This window comes from Elephas maximus, chromosome 1 (assembly GCF_024166365.1).
Source record: "Elephas maximus indicus isolate mEleMax1 chromosome 1, mEleMax1 primary haplotype, whole genome shotgun sequence".
Classification (NCBI taxonomy): domain Eukaryota; kingdom Metazoa; phylum Chordata; class Mammalia; order Proboscidea; family Elephantidae; genus Elephas; species Elephas maximus.
Genome location: NC_064819.1, coordinates 107,073,595 through 107,089,007, shown reverse-complemented (window position 1 = coordinate 107,089,007; position 15,413 = coordinate 107,073,595). Strand labels below are relative to the sequence as shown.

General features: G+C 35.8%; 1 protein-coding gene across 5 annotated transcripts in view; it reads right to left on the bottom strand.

Annotated features, from left to right (window-relative positions):
- The window catches only part of UBR2 (ubiquitin protein ligase E3 component n-recognin 2), a 129,231-nt gene that overhangs the window by 55,629 nt on the left and 58,189 nt on the right, over positions 1-15,413 (bottom strand). For all 5 annotated transcript variants that reach the window (XM_049892205.1, XM_049892216.1, XM_049892227.1 and 2 more), the window contains 7 exons: positions 9,344-9,507; positions 9,159-9,258; positions 7,562-7,690; positions 5,895-6,078; positions 2,861-2,922; positions 2,562-2,672; positions 1,840-1,905 (listed from right to left, as the gene is read on the bottom strand). In XM_049892205.1, the coding sequence (XP_049748162.1) occupies positions 1,840-1,905; positions 2,562-2,672; positions 2,861-2,922; positions 5,895-6,078; positions 7,562-7,690; positions 9,159-9,258; positions 9,344-9,507 (816 nt within the window). The remainder of the gene's footprint in view (positions 1-1,839; positions 1,906-2,561; positions 2,673-2,860; positions 2,923-5,894; positions 6,079-7,561; positions 7,691-9,158; positions 9,259-9,343; positions 9,508-15,413) is intronic.

The following is a 15,413-nucleotide window of genomic DNA, read 5'->3' as shown; positions in this document are numbered from 1 at the left end:
TTTTCATTTATTTTGAACCTATCTTTGAAATTTATATTTCTTGACTTTATGTTCCTATAATTATGAAATCCATTCAGCAATAATATGAAACAACTACTATGTGACAAGCATTGTGCTAAGCACAAAGGACAAAAAAGGAACAAGATACACTTGCCACAGTTTAGTGGGGGAGACAAAAAGTAAACAGGCAATCATAATATTGAGTTATAAATGCTATGGCAAGGATAAGCACCAAAGGTCCCCAAGAAAGGCATACTCGATCAAGCTTTGGTGGGCCAGGAAAGGCCTGGAGAAAGTCACACTAAACTAAGGCTTGCAGTAAAGAAGTTAGCTAGGTGAGGTAAAGGAAGAGGAGGGCAATTTAGGGAGCAAAAGAAATAAACATGGAGAGTTTAAGACTTAGGAGATATAGCACTGCAAATTCAGGGAATTTTGATGTAATTAAATATTCTTGGGATAGCAGTATGGAATGGAGAGTAGCACAGGACTCGAAGATCAGTTTAACAGTTTGTGTCTTTAACCAGAAGATGAAAGAATGGCTTTCAGCTTCCTGACTTTAACAACTGTATATGTTGTGGAACAATTCACTGAGGTAGGTGCGGTGCAGTGAATTACTTAATATGGCCCTTCGAGCCATGCATGGTCTTGTGACTCCTACAAAATGATTGGGTTAGAGTATGCAAATAAGGTACTTGTGGCCCACAGAGGGGAATGGATAGCTTTCTAATAATGCAAACAAGGAGCATGCACCCTTGTTGGGGGTGAAACCATGCAAATAAAGTGTATGGAACCCTAACGAAGTGATTGGTTAGTTTTGCTATCTGCTAGACTTAAAAGAGAGCCAATCTCAGAGCAGAGAAAGACCTCACTACCACCAGGAAAGAGCTAGAGGTAGAATGTGTTCTTTGGACCTGGGGTCCCTGCACTGAGAACCTCCTAGACCCAGGAGACAGAGAGCTGTAACACCAGAGACAATACAAGACAGCTAGAAGTGGCGGCAAGCATGACAACTGGCAGCAGCAGAACCAGGAGACCAGCAGAAGATAGGGCGGTGGGCTTCCAAGCCCACAGAGTGAGAAAGCTGAGTGCTTCTGGGCCAGAGGCTTGCTGGCGGAATGGGGTCACTTTGGGGGCACCTATTGGTAAAGCTAAAGAGCTTCACAACACTTACCTGAGCAGGGCAGAGGCCGGGCCAGTCCAAGAGGCCTATAAGGCCCAGGGGCCAAGGGCCCGGGAGAGGCCTGCCTGTGGGCACAGCCAAGAAGTTGTACTGACTGAAGAACTGTATCCTGAGTAGTTTCTGATCCTGAATTGTAACCTGTTACTTCCCTAGTAAACCCCAATATCATGCGTATTGTCTGTGAGTTCTGTGTGGCTGTTACAATGAATCATTAAACCCAGGAGAGAAGTAGCGAGTGCCATGGAGGGATGGCTGGTGTCAGAATTGGAAAAAAGGTTGGGGAGATGAGGTATGTTTGACCTCTACTTCACAAGAATCAGCTTTCGGCTGATGGTGATTCTCTCTCCCCCTTGTGAAGTTAGAGGAGGTCAGATGTCCCCACCATGCCATTTTTATAGTAGGAAACATAAAATAGGGAGAAGTTATGGAAAAAATAGTTGTTTTGAACTTGTTAAATCTGAAATGTGTCCAGTAATTCCAGATGGAAATGTTCTATAGGCTGTTAACTATATGAGTTTGAAGCTTAATAGACAGGGCTCAGATGGAATTATTAATTTGGGAGCCATGATAAATGACTGGATTCTGTGGCAGTAACAAGAAGTAAATGATGCCCCCCACTCCCTCCACACAACCTTTAAGTATGCTTTTAAATTCATTACCTGAAGCATTACTATATCCTTGTCAAACATCTCCCTCCTGCATTTCACATTATGGTAATAATAAATCTAAAAAAAAAAAATTATTATACTGGATAACTAGGTTTTATTTGCCCAACCCTCCTCTCCCCACTCCCCCAAAAAGCATACAGTCTGTGCGCACGCGCGCACACACACGCACACGATGTGGTTTCCCTAACAGTTAACACGATCTTAGTAGAGATTAATTAATTGGAAACTTCCAGGTTACAGTGGTCACTCTATAGTTCATATTTTGCAGCCAATTTTCTGGGTCTTACAACAAAGTAAAAGGTTGTTTTAGTAGGTTTATAATTACCAAAAAAAGAAGAAATATCCATACTACACCTTGTTGAGATTTAAAAATTAAAACCTCAATTTCAGAGATACCTAACAGAATTTCTAACTTTCAACCCAATTTAAATGCATGAAATCTATTTTTATTATTATTTTTTTAAATAGACAACTTTGTTCTAAAAACTGATTTCAAGTGAAAATCAAAACCATTGTCATTCATTTTTACTTCTGATATTGTTCCTTGACAAACTACAAGTTACAGAAGAAATTTTTTGGTTTATCATAGATCTGTCTTTTTAAACTATCTGATTATAGATATTTAACTTTTGAAAACTACAGCCTTCATAAAAAAAAAAAAAAAAGAGGCCAAAAAAATGGAATGAAAATTCTCCATAGAGTTAAACACTTACCTGGTTTACTAGAGAAAACCCATTTCTTCTCCACATTCCAGCATGTACTTGGGCACATAACACAAGACATCTAAGAGGGTGTTCTATCAACATGGGTGGGCTAAGTTCACTCTGTATATTAAAAAAAACAAAAAAACCCACAAACATCTCAACTGTTATAAAGAAGACTGGATGATAGGGAGAAAAGCTTTATATAAAACGGGTTGAAATTATTTTAAGACACTTTTTGTTTTAAAGTCATTTCAACTACACAGAACATAATAAGTAGGTATTCACTTTCAAATCTCAGTACCACTTACTAGAGGTAGGAGCTCTGGAAATTTATATGCCACTTCACTTTTGCTTAATAATGCATGCAAACCTGCACAGAAGAACAAACAAAAAAGTATTTTTATAAGTGAAAATCATTTGGAAAAGAAAAATCTAAATATTCACTCAACTTTATATCTAACTTCTTTACCTTCTCTTTGAGAATGTATAAAATGAACTGGGTCCACAAATGAAGCTTTTCAGCTGTTATTCTTATGAATCTCTGTATCAAAAGTACACTTAGAGCCTTAATCACATGTACCGACATATGGCGAGGAAACCGTACAGAAGTAAATGCTAGATACACAAATACAGCAAAAGCAGCTATGTAACTATCAAAGCAATTTACATAGTTATGGCAATTCTGTCATATTTCACTGGGCCATCGAGTTTATTACAATTTAAAGTATAGTAGTGAGAGATCCTTCTGGCAACTGAACAGAGAAACTGGTCCGAACACTCATGGTCTGCACTGATCCTGAGCTCAGAATGAAGTCTCTCAGAACTCCCAATTTAGGATCAAAGTCTCTTTAATTCCCATCAGCAGTGGGCTCTTTTATGGCTCGACCTCAGTTCATTCTGATTATATTCTTCTTATGTTGTTGCCTAAACAGAGAACACTCTTTATAATCTTATCAATCTTTGTGGGCCACTTGCTCAAGCTTGGGTCTACTCCTTTAAGAAGACTTGCATTACTAATCTCATCCGAGTAACTGGTTCTCAATATCCACTACTCAAACTCCACTATCACACATTTCAAGCTGTTCTTGAACTGTTTTGTGTATATTTACTTAGCTTTCCAATTAGACTGCAAGCATTCAGGCCAAGGTTTATCAAATACTGTGAGACAGAAATGCTAAAAAACGTTCACTGAACAGACAGAAATTAGTATCTTTTCAGAAAATTGACAATTTTCTGGGTGGATAAACCATCAATGTCAGGTTCCATCCATATAACCGGATTTTTAAATGCAGAAGAGATCAGCGGCTGAGTTGGAGACGCGACCCACTTTCCTGCCTTCTAGTCCAGTACTTTTCCACAACATCATGCTGCCACTTGCTTATGCTGAGGATCAACAGTTTAGTACGTTCAAAGCACTCAAACAAATGAATGAAAACAAAACTGAGCCTCAACAAGTTACAGGAATAAGAGATATTTCTTTTTACAATCATAATTTCATTCTCGGCAGTTATTTGTTGTACTGTTTTGATATTCCTATGTCTAAGAAGAACACTTCCTAATTCCCACAATAGGTATCATAAATCACCAGGATTTCAATAACATCCCAAAAGACTTTTGGAATGTTAGGGTCTATAAGCAGGATAATGTGACAATGCTCAGAATGATTTTAAAAAGTCTTCAGAAGTGAAAGCAGGATTGTCATTACTGATTCCATGTATATTAAAAGGATAATAAAGGAATACTTTGAACAACTCTATGCTCACAAATTTGGTAACTCAGATGAAATGGACCAATTCCTTGGAAGACACAAACTACCAAAACTCAAACAAGGAGGAATAGATAACCTGAATAGGCCTGTATCTATAAAAGAAATTTTATTCATAATTACTAACTTGCAAAAAAAATTGGAAGTATCAGGTTCAGATCACTTCACTGGTGACTTCTACCCAACACTGAAGGAAGAAATGACACCAGTTCTCCATTATGTCCCCATCACTCCCAAAATGCCTTCGCAACACATTAAGTTAATGACTCATATTTAAGATAAATTAAAAATACTGAAATAAATAAATCATCTATCTTTAGAAGTTCTCTTCTTTCTATTCTCAGAGTTAAAAATCAAACAAGAATAGTGTGTGAGCAGGATAAGAATACCTAGACATAAGAAATGAATCTGTAGCGATGGACAAGTTCATATTCAAAATCTTCTGCCACTGCAAGCTAGTAGCTTCAGATATTCTACCAATTACAAACGGCTTATAAATCAACTACTTGATGAAAAAACCATCACCCCAATTTGGGACTCCCTCTTGATCTGTTGCTTAAAAAGTTATCAATAAAAGAGTGAAAAAGAGGGAGAGAAAAGTCAGGGTGGTTTCAATTCACTAGCAACTGCTTAAGTGATAGGCTGGGCTGAATTGAACAACACAGACTTTGAAGGTGAGTTAACAAAACATGTGGCATCTACAGCTAAGAAGTACAAAAAAAAAAACTCATAGTCTAATGGTTATAATTATGTCTTCAGTTGCTAAATTGCCTCAAATCCTAATTGTCTCTTTCTTGCTGTATCACACTATGCAAGTCACTATCTGTGCCTCAATCCTCCTACCTGTAAAGTGACCTTAACCTTTTACTGGACGAAATTTTTTTTTTTTAATTTTTGGTGATGCCATGTTTTTTCACTAATGATTCATGGATATCGAATCATTGTCTGTTGGCACTTTTTTTGTTTGAAAAAATGGAGTGCCAATTTCAAGTGGGTCATGTCAGTACCACATTCCATGAAGTACATCACACATATGGTACATATCGGTACCATGGCCCAGGAAGCGCACTGCAAACTGTTTTCACCCCCAAAATAACTCAATTACTTGAATATTTTCGAATGCTAGTGACCATACCTTCCCAATGACACAAAGGAAATAGTGAATATACCTGCAAGCCTTATCTTGCTGTATAGAGAAGCCAAAAGTGTATAAAGTTTCACATAATCGCTCCTCCAGGAAGCATCCCCTCATACAAACAGCTCTCAATGCTCAAATGTGGTGCAAACTTCCTTGTTTTTAGACGGCTGCACCAGTATCTGCCATAATGCCAGAATGTACTAAAGTGGGTCAGATGCCTGCCAATAAACTTCTAGGGGAGGAAAATGTAGCTGGTATGTACATGCCCAGTGCCCATAATAGTATCTACTTCATAGGCCAATATGATGATTAAATGTAATACATGTAAAACTCTTGAAAAAACGTCTGGCTCACGGTAAGTATCAAATACATAGTAACAACACACAACAATTTAAAAAGTAATTTTCATGGTTTTTCTTCATTCTGGGAAATGCTTTACCTGCAAGTAAGCGAGAAACTGGGAGGTGAATGCTAACTTTTTCTTGGGAAACACAGTATCTGATAGTTTCCACTGAATGTCCACAAATGCTTAGTGTGATTGGCTGTTCACCATCAGTAAAACCACTGTGACATTGCATCAATACAGCGAGGCATTTCTTGTATGCTTCAATTAGTACTTTTTCCTAAAAAAAGAGGGTTTCTGTTAAGTTACTCAAAAGGTTGGGTTTCTTTAACATTGAATAAGCACCTGGAATTTGACAATAATTAAGCAAAAGCTTACTCGAGATCTAAAATAAGGCTCTGAATTCTTCTAAACTTAAAGGCTTGTAAAACAGTGTATCTTTCAAAATGATATCTGCCCTGGACATGTTGGCGTCAAGTATCAATATGGGCAAAATCAAACTCAACCTTCCCTTCCCAAACTTGGTCCTTTTTCCGGTAGCCCCTATCTCAGTGAATGACACCTCTATCCGTACAGATGTGGAAATCTAGAAGTTATTCCAATACTCTCCTTTCCCTCATTCCTCATTATTTCGTTCTCTAAACTTCTCTCAAACCTGGCCACTATGCTCTATCTCCACTACCTCCAAGACACTGTCAACCAACCATCCCTCTATTAAATTCTCTGTTGCTACTCTTGGCTCCTCATCCACTGTCTACACAGTTTTTTGTTTTAAAAGAAACTTGTCAATCAGCTCAGGCCGTATCCCTGCTTGGTAGCCTTTAATGGCGGCCTACTTCAATTAGCATGCGATCCAAACTCCTTTCCATGGCTTCCAAGTCTCTGCGAAGAAATGCTCTACTTTTCCACTCTCAACCTCTGTACTCCAGCCACAGGGCCTTTTCACAGCTACCAAAAAAGCCACGCTGTCTTTCTGCACAGAGCATGATATACCTGTACTCTCAGTGAAGAATATTCTTTACTCTCTGATCATTTAACTCTCACACACAGAAAACCTCCCCTGATCCCCTCAACTTATACAGACTCTCATTCAGTCTTTTTTGGCCAAAAGTAGGCCAAGATAATATTAAGACATAGGGTAAATGTACTGACAGTAAAACTATTTTTGGACATATTTATAAATTACTGTTTTTATATGCATAAAGTTGAAAATAACGAACCGAATCGAGCCCAGTGCCATCGAGTCGAGTCCGACTCATAGCGACCCTATAGGACAGAGTAGAACTGCCCCACAGAGTTTCCAAGGAGTGCCCGGCAGATTCGATCTGCCGACCCTTATGGTTAGCAGCCGTAGCACTTAACTGCTACACCAGGGTTTCTAAAGTTGAAAATAGATTATGAAAAAAATGATGGTAGTTACATTAGTAAAGAGAGATTGTGGATTATTTCGTCTTTCATCTATTTCCCAAGTTTTTTGCTAAGGCTTTAGCATTTTAACTTTTAAACTTCACTAAATTTATAGGTGAAAGGTAAAATATATTGTTTTATGAGCTAAGTGATCACCATCATTTTCTCCAAATCTCAAAATTTACCTAGGAATCTCCCCTTCCTACTTCATGCCACTCCGAGGATGAAAAAAAAAAAAAAAAAACAGTTGGCATTAAGTAATTCTGACTTACAGCAACCCCATGTGTGTCAGAGTAGAAGAGCTGAGGGTCTTAACAGTTTGCACCACCCAGGGACCCCTACTATAAGAGACTCACATCTAAAGCACACCAGTCCTGCATCATTGAAATGATATGTGTTAATTTCATTTGTAGTGTAAAGGCTGCTTCCCACTCCGGTTCCATTTCGATATGCTGTCCTACTTGACGTGTAATTGGATCCATTCCCTTAACGGAAGTAAACAAGTTTTATATGAATTAAAATTATATTCGTTCTCTTATATAGAAACGTAATAATGAAGAAATACACATTGATTATAAAAACAAAGAGTCTGAACAGGAAGCTTCAAGTAGTATGAGAGGTCATAACTTTTTAAATTACGTGCTTACATAACATTTTCTAAAATACAAATAAAAAATCTCTGTGAAGTATGGAACAAATTATTTTAGAGGCAATCTTCTATATCTTAGACAATAAAATATATACTTTACTATAACAATCCTTCAAATTCCTTTTTAGGTCTGTACCTATGAAAAAAATTGTTAGAAGAAATTTGACAGGCTTTTAAAACTTTATAAATTTAATATTTTATAGTATACTAGAAAGATATTTTTATATTTACTCCCTAACCTGGAACTAAAAGTTTTCATAGAGCCTAAAAGAGAGTAAAACAAGAAAAAGACAAAGAGGTTTTAATACAAAAGAATAATCACTTTTTAGACACAAGTTTGACTTCTCGGAATTGATTAAATAATACAGACTATAAGACCCCTCAAATATTCAAAATAACCAAAGCAACTATTAATTTCACTGACAAAAGAAAAAAAATAAGTAAATATTACAATAAATTAAACACCCATGAAAACCACTACATAAGCAAAACCCCAAACCAACCCTGTTGTCGTCCAGTCGATTATGACTCATAAGGGCCCTACAGGACAGAGTAGAACCGCTTCATAGTTTCCAAGGAGCACCTAGTAGATTTGAACTGCCGACCTTTTGGTTAGCAGCCATAGCACTTAACACCATGCCACCATGGTTTCCAAAGAACTAGAATATTTTCTAAAAATGATAAATCAACTTTATTCGTTTTCTTAAGAAAGTCAGAAAACTGCTAAAGGAATCACAATAGTACTTGCTTAGATTTTTAGAGATGTCACCTATCTTTTCTTACTGTTAAAACTGGTTAAAAAAACTAGTCCATCTTGCTTCTAGATTCTGTTTTCTATATGGAGATGTTTCCAAAAAAGAGGATTAAACAGAAGGGAAAAACGTTCTATACTGTATTATATAAATGTCATAACAAGGAGAGAAAAAGACATATGGAAACAAAAAAATTAACATAATTGTTTCTCAAATAACTCTACTTCTGTGTGAACATATTAAAAACAAAACAAAACAAAAAACCCTGCAATTGCCAAAGAAAGAATGTTAATAGTAACCAAAAGAATTAGCAATACAAAAGAGCAGTAGATGCCACAATCTTTGCTGGGATCTCATCTGCTCTACAGCTTTCTAAGAGTCTCCAATTAAAGAGGAGCTTCTTGGCCCAAACTGTTGCCATCCAAACTGCTCTTTTGGAAATGTGCCCAAAAGGAAGAAAATACATAGACAGAAAGATGTTCAATTAAAAAATTAAAAAAAAAAAAAAAAAATCAAGACTTCCCTTTTTAAAATGTGTCAATTTATACATACCTGCATACATTTCAGTAATTCCAAAAAGGCATCAAACCCCTCTAGGAACTTTTGTCTTAGCTCATCTGACCATTCAGTTGGCTTGCTAATTAACACATATCTGAACAAGACAAAAATAACTATGAATAAATAAACACCTATGTTTTGTAAGTTGCAACTGTTTTGATAATTAAATAAAAGCTTACTTGAGATCTAAAATAAGGCTCTGAACTCTCCTAAACTTGAAGGCTTGCAAAGCAGTGTATCGTTCAAATTGAAACCTGCCCTGGGCATCTCGGTGTCTCAAATGATCCATAAAAGTCTTAATGATAATGGTCATCAGGTTTTCTTCTGTGATAAGCATTCGAGCCTGAAACAATATGAGAGTCCATAGTAATCAAAAATGATTCACTAGGAGACTAGTTAGCATAACCTGACTAAATCAAAAGTAAAGGACTTTCCTGACTAAAATGAATGCTTCGAAGGCCAGAGTAGCAGGGATGCGGGTTTGGAGAGCATGGTTTCAGGGGACATCTAGGTGAACTGGCATAATAAAATCTATTAAGAAAAAAAAAACATATAGGAGAAGTTGGCATAACTGGACTAAACCAAAATCAAAGAAGTTTCCTGAATAAACAGAACGCTTCAAAGGCCAGCGTAGCAGGGGCAGGGGTTTGGGGACCATGGTTTCAGGGGACATCTAGGTCAAATTGGCATAATAAAATCTATTTAGAAAACATTCTGCATCCCACTTTGGAGAGTGGCGTCTGGGGTCTTAAGTGCTAGCAAGCGGCCAACTAAGATGCATTAATTGGTCTCAACCTACCTGGAGCAAAGGAGAATGAAGAACACCAAAGACACAAGGGAATTAGGACCCCAAGAGACAGAAAGGGCCATATAAACCAGCGACTATATCAGCCTAAGACCAGAAGAACTTGATGGCGCCTGGCTACAACCAATGACAGCCCTGACAGGGAACACAACAGAAAACCTCTGAGGGAGCAGGTGAGCAGTGGGATGCAGACCTCAAATTCTCACAAAAAGACCAGACTTAATGGTCTGACTGAGACTAGAAGGACCCCAGAGGTCATGATCTCTGGACCTTCTATTAGCCCAAAACAGGAGCCACTCCCAAAGCCAACTCTTCAGACAGGGATTGGACTGGACTATGGGATGGAAAATGATACTGCTGTAGGAGTGTAGGAGTATACAGCAAGGTGTATATAAATTTTTGTATAAGAGACTGACTTAGTTTGTAAACTTTCACTTAAAGCACAATTAAAAAAAAAAGGTGAAATAAAAATATTTTCAGACAGAAACAGAGAATTTGCCGTTAGCCGACCTGCACTAAAAAGAAATACCAAAAATAATTCTTTGCTCCTAGAGGGGAACATGGAAATGCAAAAAGGATGAATAGCAATGGAAAAGACAAATATGTGGATATGCCAAACAATAACATTTTGTAGGATTTAAAATGTACATAAATTAAGCTGCATGACAAAAATAACACAAAAGGTGGGCAAATAGAGTTAAAGTATCCTGAGGTCTCAGCACTAGAAAGTTGTTTCTAAAGTAATATTTTATACTAGACTGTTGCAAATCTAAGATGCATGTTATAACCTCTAGGCAGTACCACTCAAAGTATGGTCCATGGACCAGAAACCTGTGAAACGCTTGTGCCAGCTATGAAAAGAAGCACACGAGAAAAGGTAAGTTAACTGTTTACAGGAGTTATACTGACATTTCTATCATAGCAATATTTTTCCTGAAAGAAGCAAATTTCTGGTGCAAGTTATTTATCTTGTCATGAACTGACCCTTTGAGTAAAACTGTTCTAGAGTAACCCTTAAAAGAATATCGAATGAACGTAAACAAGCTAAAAAAGGGGAAAAATGAAATAATACATATTTGGTTAATCCTAAAGAAGGCAGGAAAAGAAAAAGAAGCAAATCAGCTGGATTAAATGGAGAAGAAAAAAAATCATAAGATGGTATACATAAAGCCAAATACACCTGTAATTATATTAAATGAATTGTAATATAATTAAAATACTAAGTGTCAGACTGGATAAACAATAAAATCTAAATACAGGTTTTTTAAAAGACATACACCTTGAATATTAGGGTACGGAGAAACTGGAAATGTAACAACAGAAAAAGATATATTATGTAAACACTAACCAAAAGAAAGTAGTTGTTGCTATAATACCAGATAAATTAGACTTCAAAGTCAGAAGCATTATTTGAGATGGAAAGTGGTAATTCCTAATAATAAAGGGTTTAATCCTAGAAGTACAAAAATTCTAAATTTGTATGCACTCAATCACATAGCTTCAAGATTATATAAAGCAAAAACTGAGGGAATTAAAAAGAGAAATAGTCAAATCTACAATCATTGTGGAAGACTATAAAAAACAAAAAAACCAAACCCGTTGCCGTCGAGTTGATTCCAACTCAGTGACCGTATCAGAGAAAGCAGAGCTGCCCCATAGGGTTTCCAGGGAGTGGCTGGTGTATTTGACCTTTTGGTTAGCAGCCAAACTTAACCACTGCACCACCAGTGCCCTGTGGAAGACTATAACATGCTTCAAACAGCTGACAGAACAAGTGGGCAAAAATTAGTAAGGATATAGAAGACCTGCACAATGAAAATTAAGAAACTTGACCTAACATATTAAACACTGCACCCAATCACAGAATGTACAATATTTTCAAGTGCATACAGAACATTTACCAAAACTAAAAACATCCTGGCCATATAGCAAGGCTTAACAAAATCTGAAGAAGTGAAATCACCCAGAGTATATTCTCTGAGTTCGATTTTATTTCAAGAAATTAGAAAGAGAATAGCAAATTAAACCCCAAAAGGAGACAAATGGAAAAAATGAGCAGAAACTAATGAGACAAAGCAAACAAGAAAAGAAAAATCAACCAACCAAAAGCTGGTTCTTTGAAAAGGAAACCAAAACAAACAAACCAAAAGGATAGATGTCTAACAAGACAAATCAAGAAAAAAAGAAAAATTTAGATTTACCAATATCAGGAATTTTAGAAAAGTACTTAAAAAAATGCTACAAAAAACTACATATTGTACAGGTAACTAAACAGAAAATAAGCCAATATCAGGAACAACTTTATACCAATGTATTTGAAAATTCAAAAGAAATGAATAAATTCCTAAAATAAAACAAAGCAAAAAAAACCCACAGGCTATGAAAAGGGAAAGAAAAAGAAACAGAACATCTGAATCATTCTGTATCTATTAAGGAAATTAAATTGATAATTTAAAACCTTCCCACAAAGAAATCTCTAGGCCTAGATGACTACACTGGTGAATTCGTCCAAACATTCAAGGAAGGAATAAAGCTTTTCCAGTAAACAAAGAAGAGTATATACTTTCCAGTTTACTAGCGAGTCTTGATTTCAAAACCTGACAAAGATGTCACAAGAAAGAAAAATTACAATCTAGTATCTTTTACAAATGAGGTTGCATAAACTAAATAATGCAATTTAGGAAAGAATAATACATCACTTTATTTTCTTAACATAAGAGTGCTATTTAACACCTGAAAAAACTGACATAATTCATTTTATAAACAGGATTAAAAAAAAATCATGCAGTTTTCATGAATGAATGAAAACTAAACATTTGTTCATGATTAAAAACAACAACAAAATACCTTATAACAAACTAGGAATAAAAACGAATTTCTATAATCTGATAAAAACAGTACCTAAAAAACAAAAACAAAAAACCCAAAACGACAGCAAAGCATCATACTTCATGGTTTAACATTAAAAACTTTTCTCCAAAGATCAGGAATGAAAAAAAGATTCATGCTTCTATCCACCACTGTACTGGGGGTTCTAGCCAGTGCAATAAGAAAATAAAAGATACAAAGAATGGGGAATAAGATCAAAACTGTCACCATTCACAGACAATAGAGGATATGGCTACATACACAGAAAATTCAAAAGAATCTATCAACTATCAGAATTCAAAATGAATTTAGAAGGTTCCTGGACATAAGGGCAGCATACAAAAATGATTATATTTTGTATATACCAGCAAACACAAAGTCAAATTTAAAAAATGATCCAATTTCCCATCAAAAACCATCAAATATCTTGGAATACATTTAAAAGACTGAGAAGACCTCTATACTGAAAACTATAAATCATTAGTGAGAGAAATTTAAAACTAAATAAGTGAAGGAGTATATAAGTTCATGGGTTGAAAGGCTCAACAGAATAAAGATATCAATTCTTCCCAAGTAAAATTTATATGGAAATGCAAAGGACCAAAAACGGCTAAAGTAATCCTGAAGAACAAAGCTGGAAGACTTAACTATCAGATATCAAGACTCACTATACAGCTATTATAATTTAGGCACTATGGTATTAGCACAAAGATAAACAGACCAACAGAACAAAAACCAGACCCATATATATAAAAGGGGCAACTGAAATACAATAGGTGAAAGGATGATCTTTTCAATAAACGGAGCTAGATCAGGTGGATATCCGTTTGGGGAGGAAAAAAAAAAAAAACCTAGACTCCTACTTCATACTATACACAAAAATAAATTCTAGATGGATCGGGACTTTAAATGTAGAAGGCAAGTTTTTAGAAGAAAACACAGGAGAATATCTTTATGATTGCAGGATGAGCAAATACTGTTTAATCAAGATATAAAAAGTGATAACTATAAAAGAAAACTTGATAAAATACATTAGATGAGGAACTTCAATTCATTAGGAGACACTATTAAGAGAGTGAAAAGACAAATCACAACCTGGAAAAATATATTTGTAAATACACATGCCCAACAAAGAATCTGCAGAATGTATTAAAAAAAAACCTCTTACAAATCAATAAGAAAAAGGCAGACAACCCAAAAGATAATCAGTGGAAAACCTGAACAGGCATTCACAAAGGAGGGTAGCCAAGGGCCAATAAATACACAGAAAGGAACTCAACTTCATTATCACCAGGGAAATGCAAATTAAAACTACAATGAGATGCCAATACCAGAATAGATAAAATTAAGAGATAATTTAAACTAATACATAAAAATTTAAAAGACTGATAATAGCAAATGTTGGTGAAAATGTGCAGAAACTAACTGGAACTCTCGTAAATTGTTGATGAAAGTACCAACTGGTTCAACCATTTTGGAAAACAGTTCGGCAGAACTTACTAAGGCTGAACACATATGTATCTCATAACCTCCTGGGTATGAACCCCAAAACCTGAGTACTTATTTTCTAGTAAAAGATGTGTGCAAAGCAGCTTTATTTTTAATAGCACAAAACAGGAAAACCCCACTAACTGGAAAATAGATAAAAGATGGTATAGTAATACAATGGAATACTACATAGCAATAAGAATGAATGATCTACTCAAAACCATAATGTTGAGTGGAAGAAGCCAGGTACAAAAGAGTCATATCACATGAATTTATTTACATAAAATTCAAACACAGACAAAACAATCTATAGTGTTAGAAGACAGGATAATGGTTATTTCTGCAGAGTTATTTCTGGGGAGAATAGGGACACTACTTCTGGGATGCTGGTGACATGGGTGGGTAAAAATTCACTGGTCTATACAATTACCACATGCCCACTTTTTTGTATATATCTCGACAAAATTTAAAAGATCAAAATAAAACAAAACTACACATGCCTGGCCCATCTCTAGGGGCTATGACTCTGGGAAGAATGAGGACAGGGGAGGAGGTAGCAGGCAAGTAATGGCAGCAGAAAACTACTTTTAAAAGGTTCCACAGGTGATTTTGAAGTATGTCTGCTGTCCTAGAGAAAGGGAGGAAGTATGTGCATTAAGTTTGTAAGTGGAATCAAGTTGCTGTGAAGGGGAAGAGCCACTATTAAGGAAAGTATAAATTTAAAAAATTGGCTCAAGAATACAACCTGAATGGATGAGATGAAATTGAAAAGGTTTTCCAAAAGATTTAACCTCCAAAAGATTCTAAGTTTAGATTAATTATATCTTCAAAGAATAGATATTCCATGTTATTTAATCTATTCCTGAGCATAGACAGAAATATTCCCAGTTCATTTTGCAGAGCCAAAATCTGATAAAGCACACACATACACATGAAGAAAAACACTGACCAGTCTTACTTGTGATTACGTATATAAAAATTCTAAGCAAAATATTAGCAAATTGGGCTTACCAGTGTGTTACAAGAATATATCATGGCTATGGCTATGTAGTATTTATATAACACAATATCAGGATGCTTCAAAATTA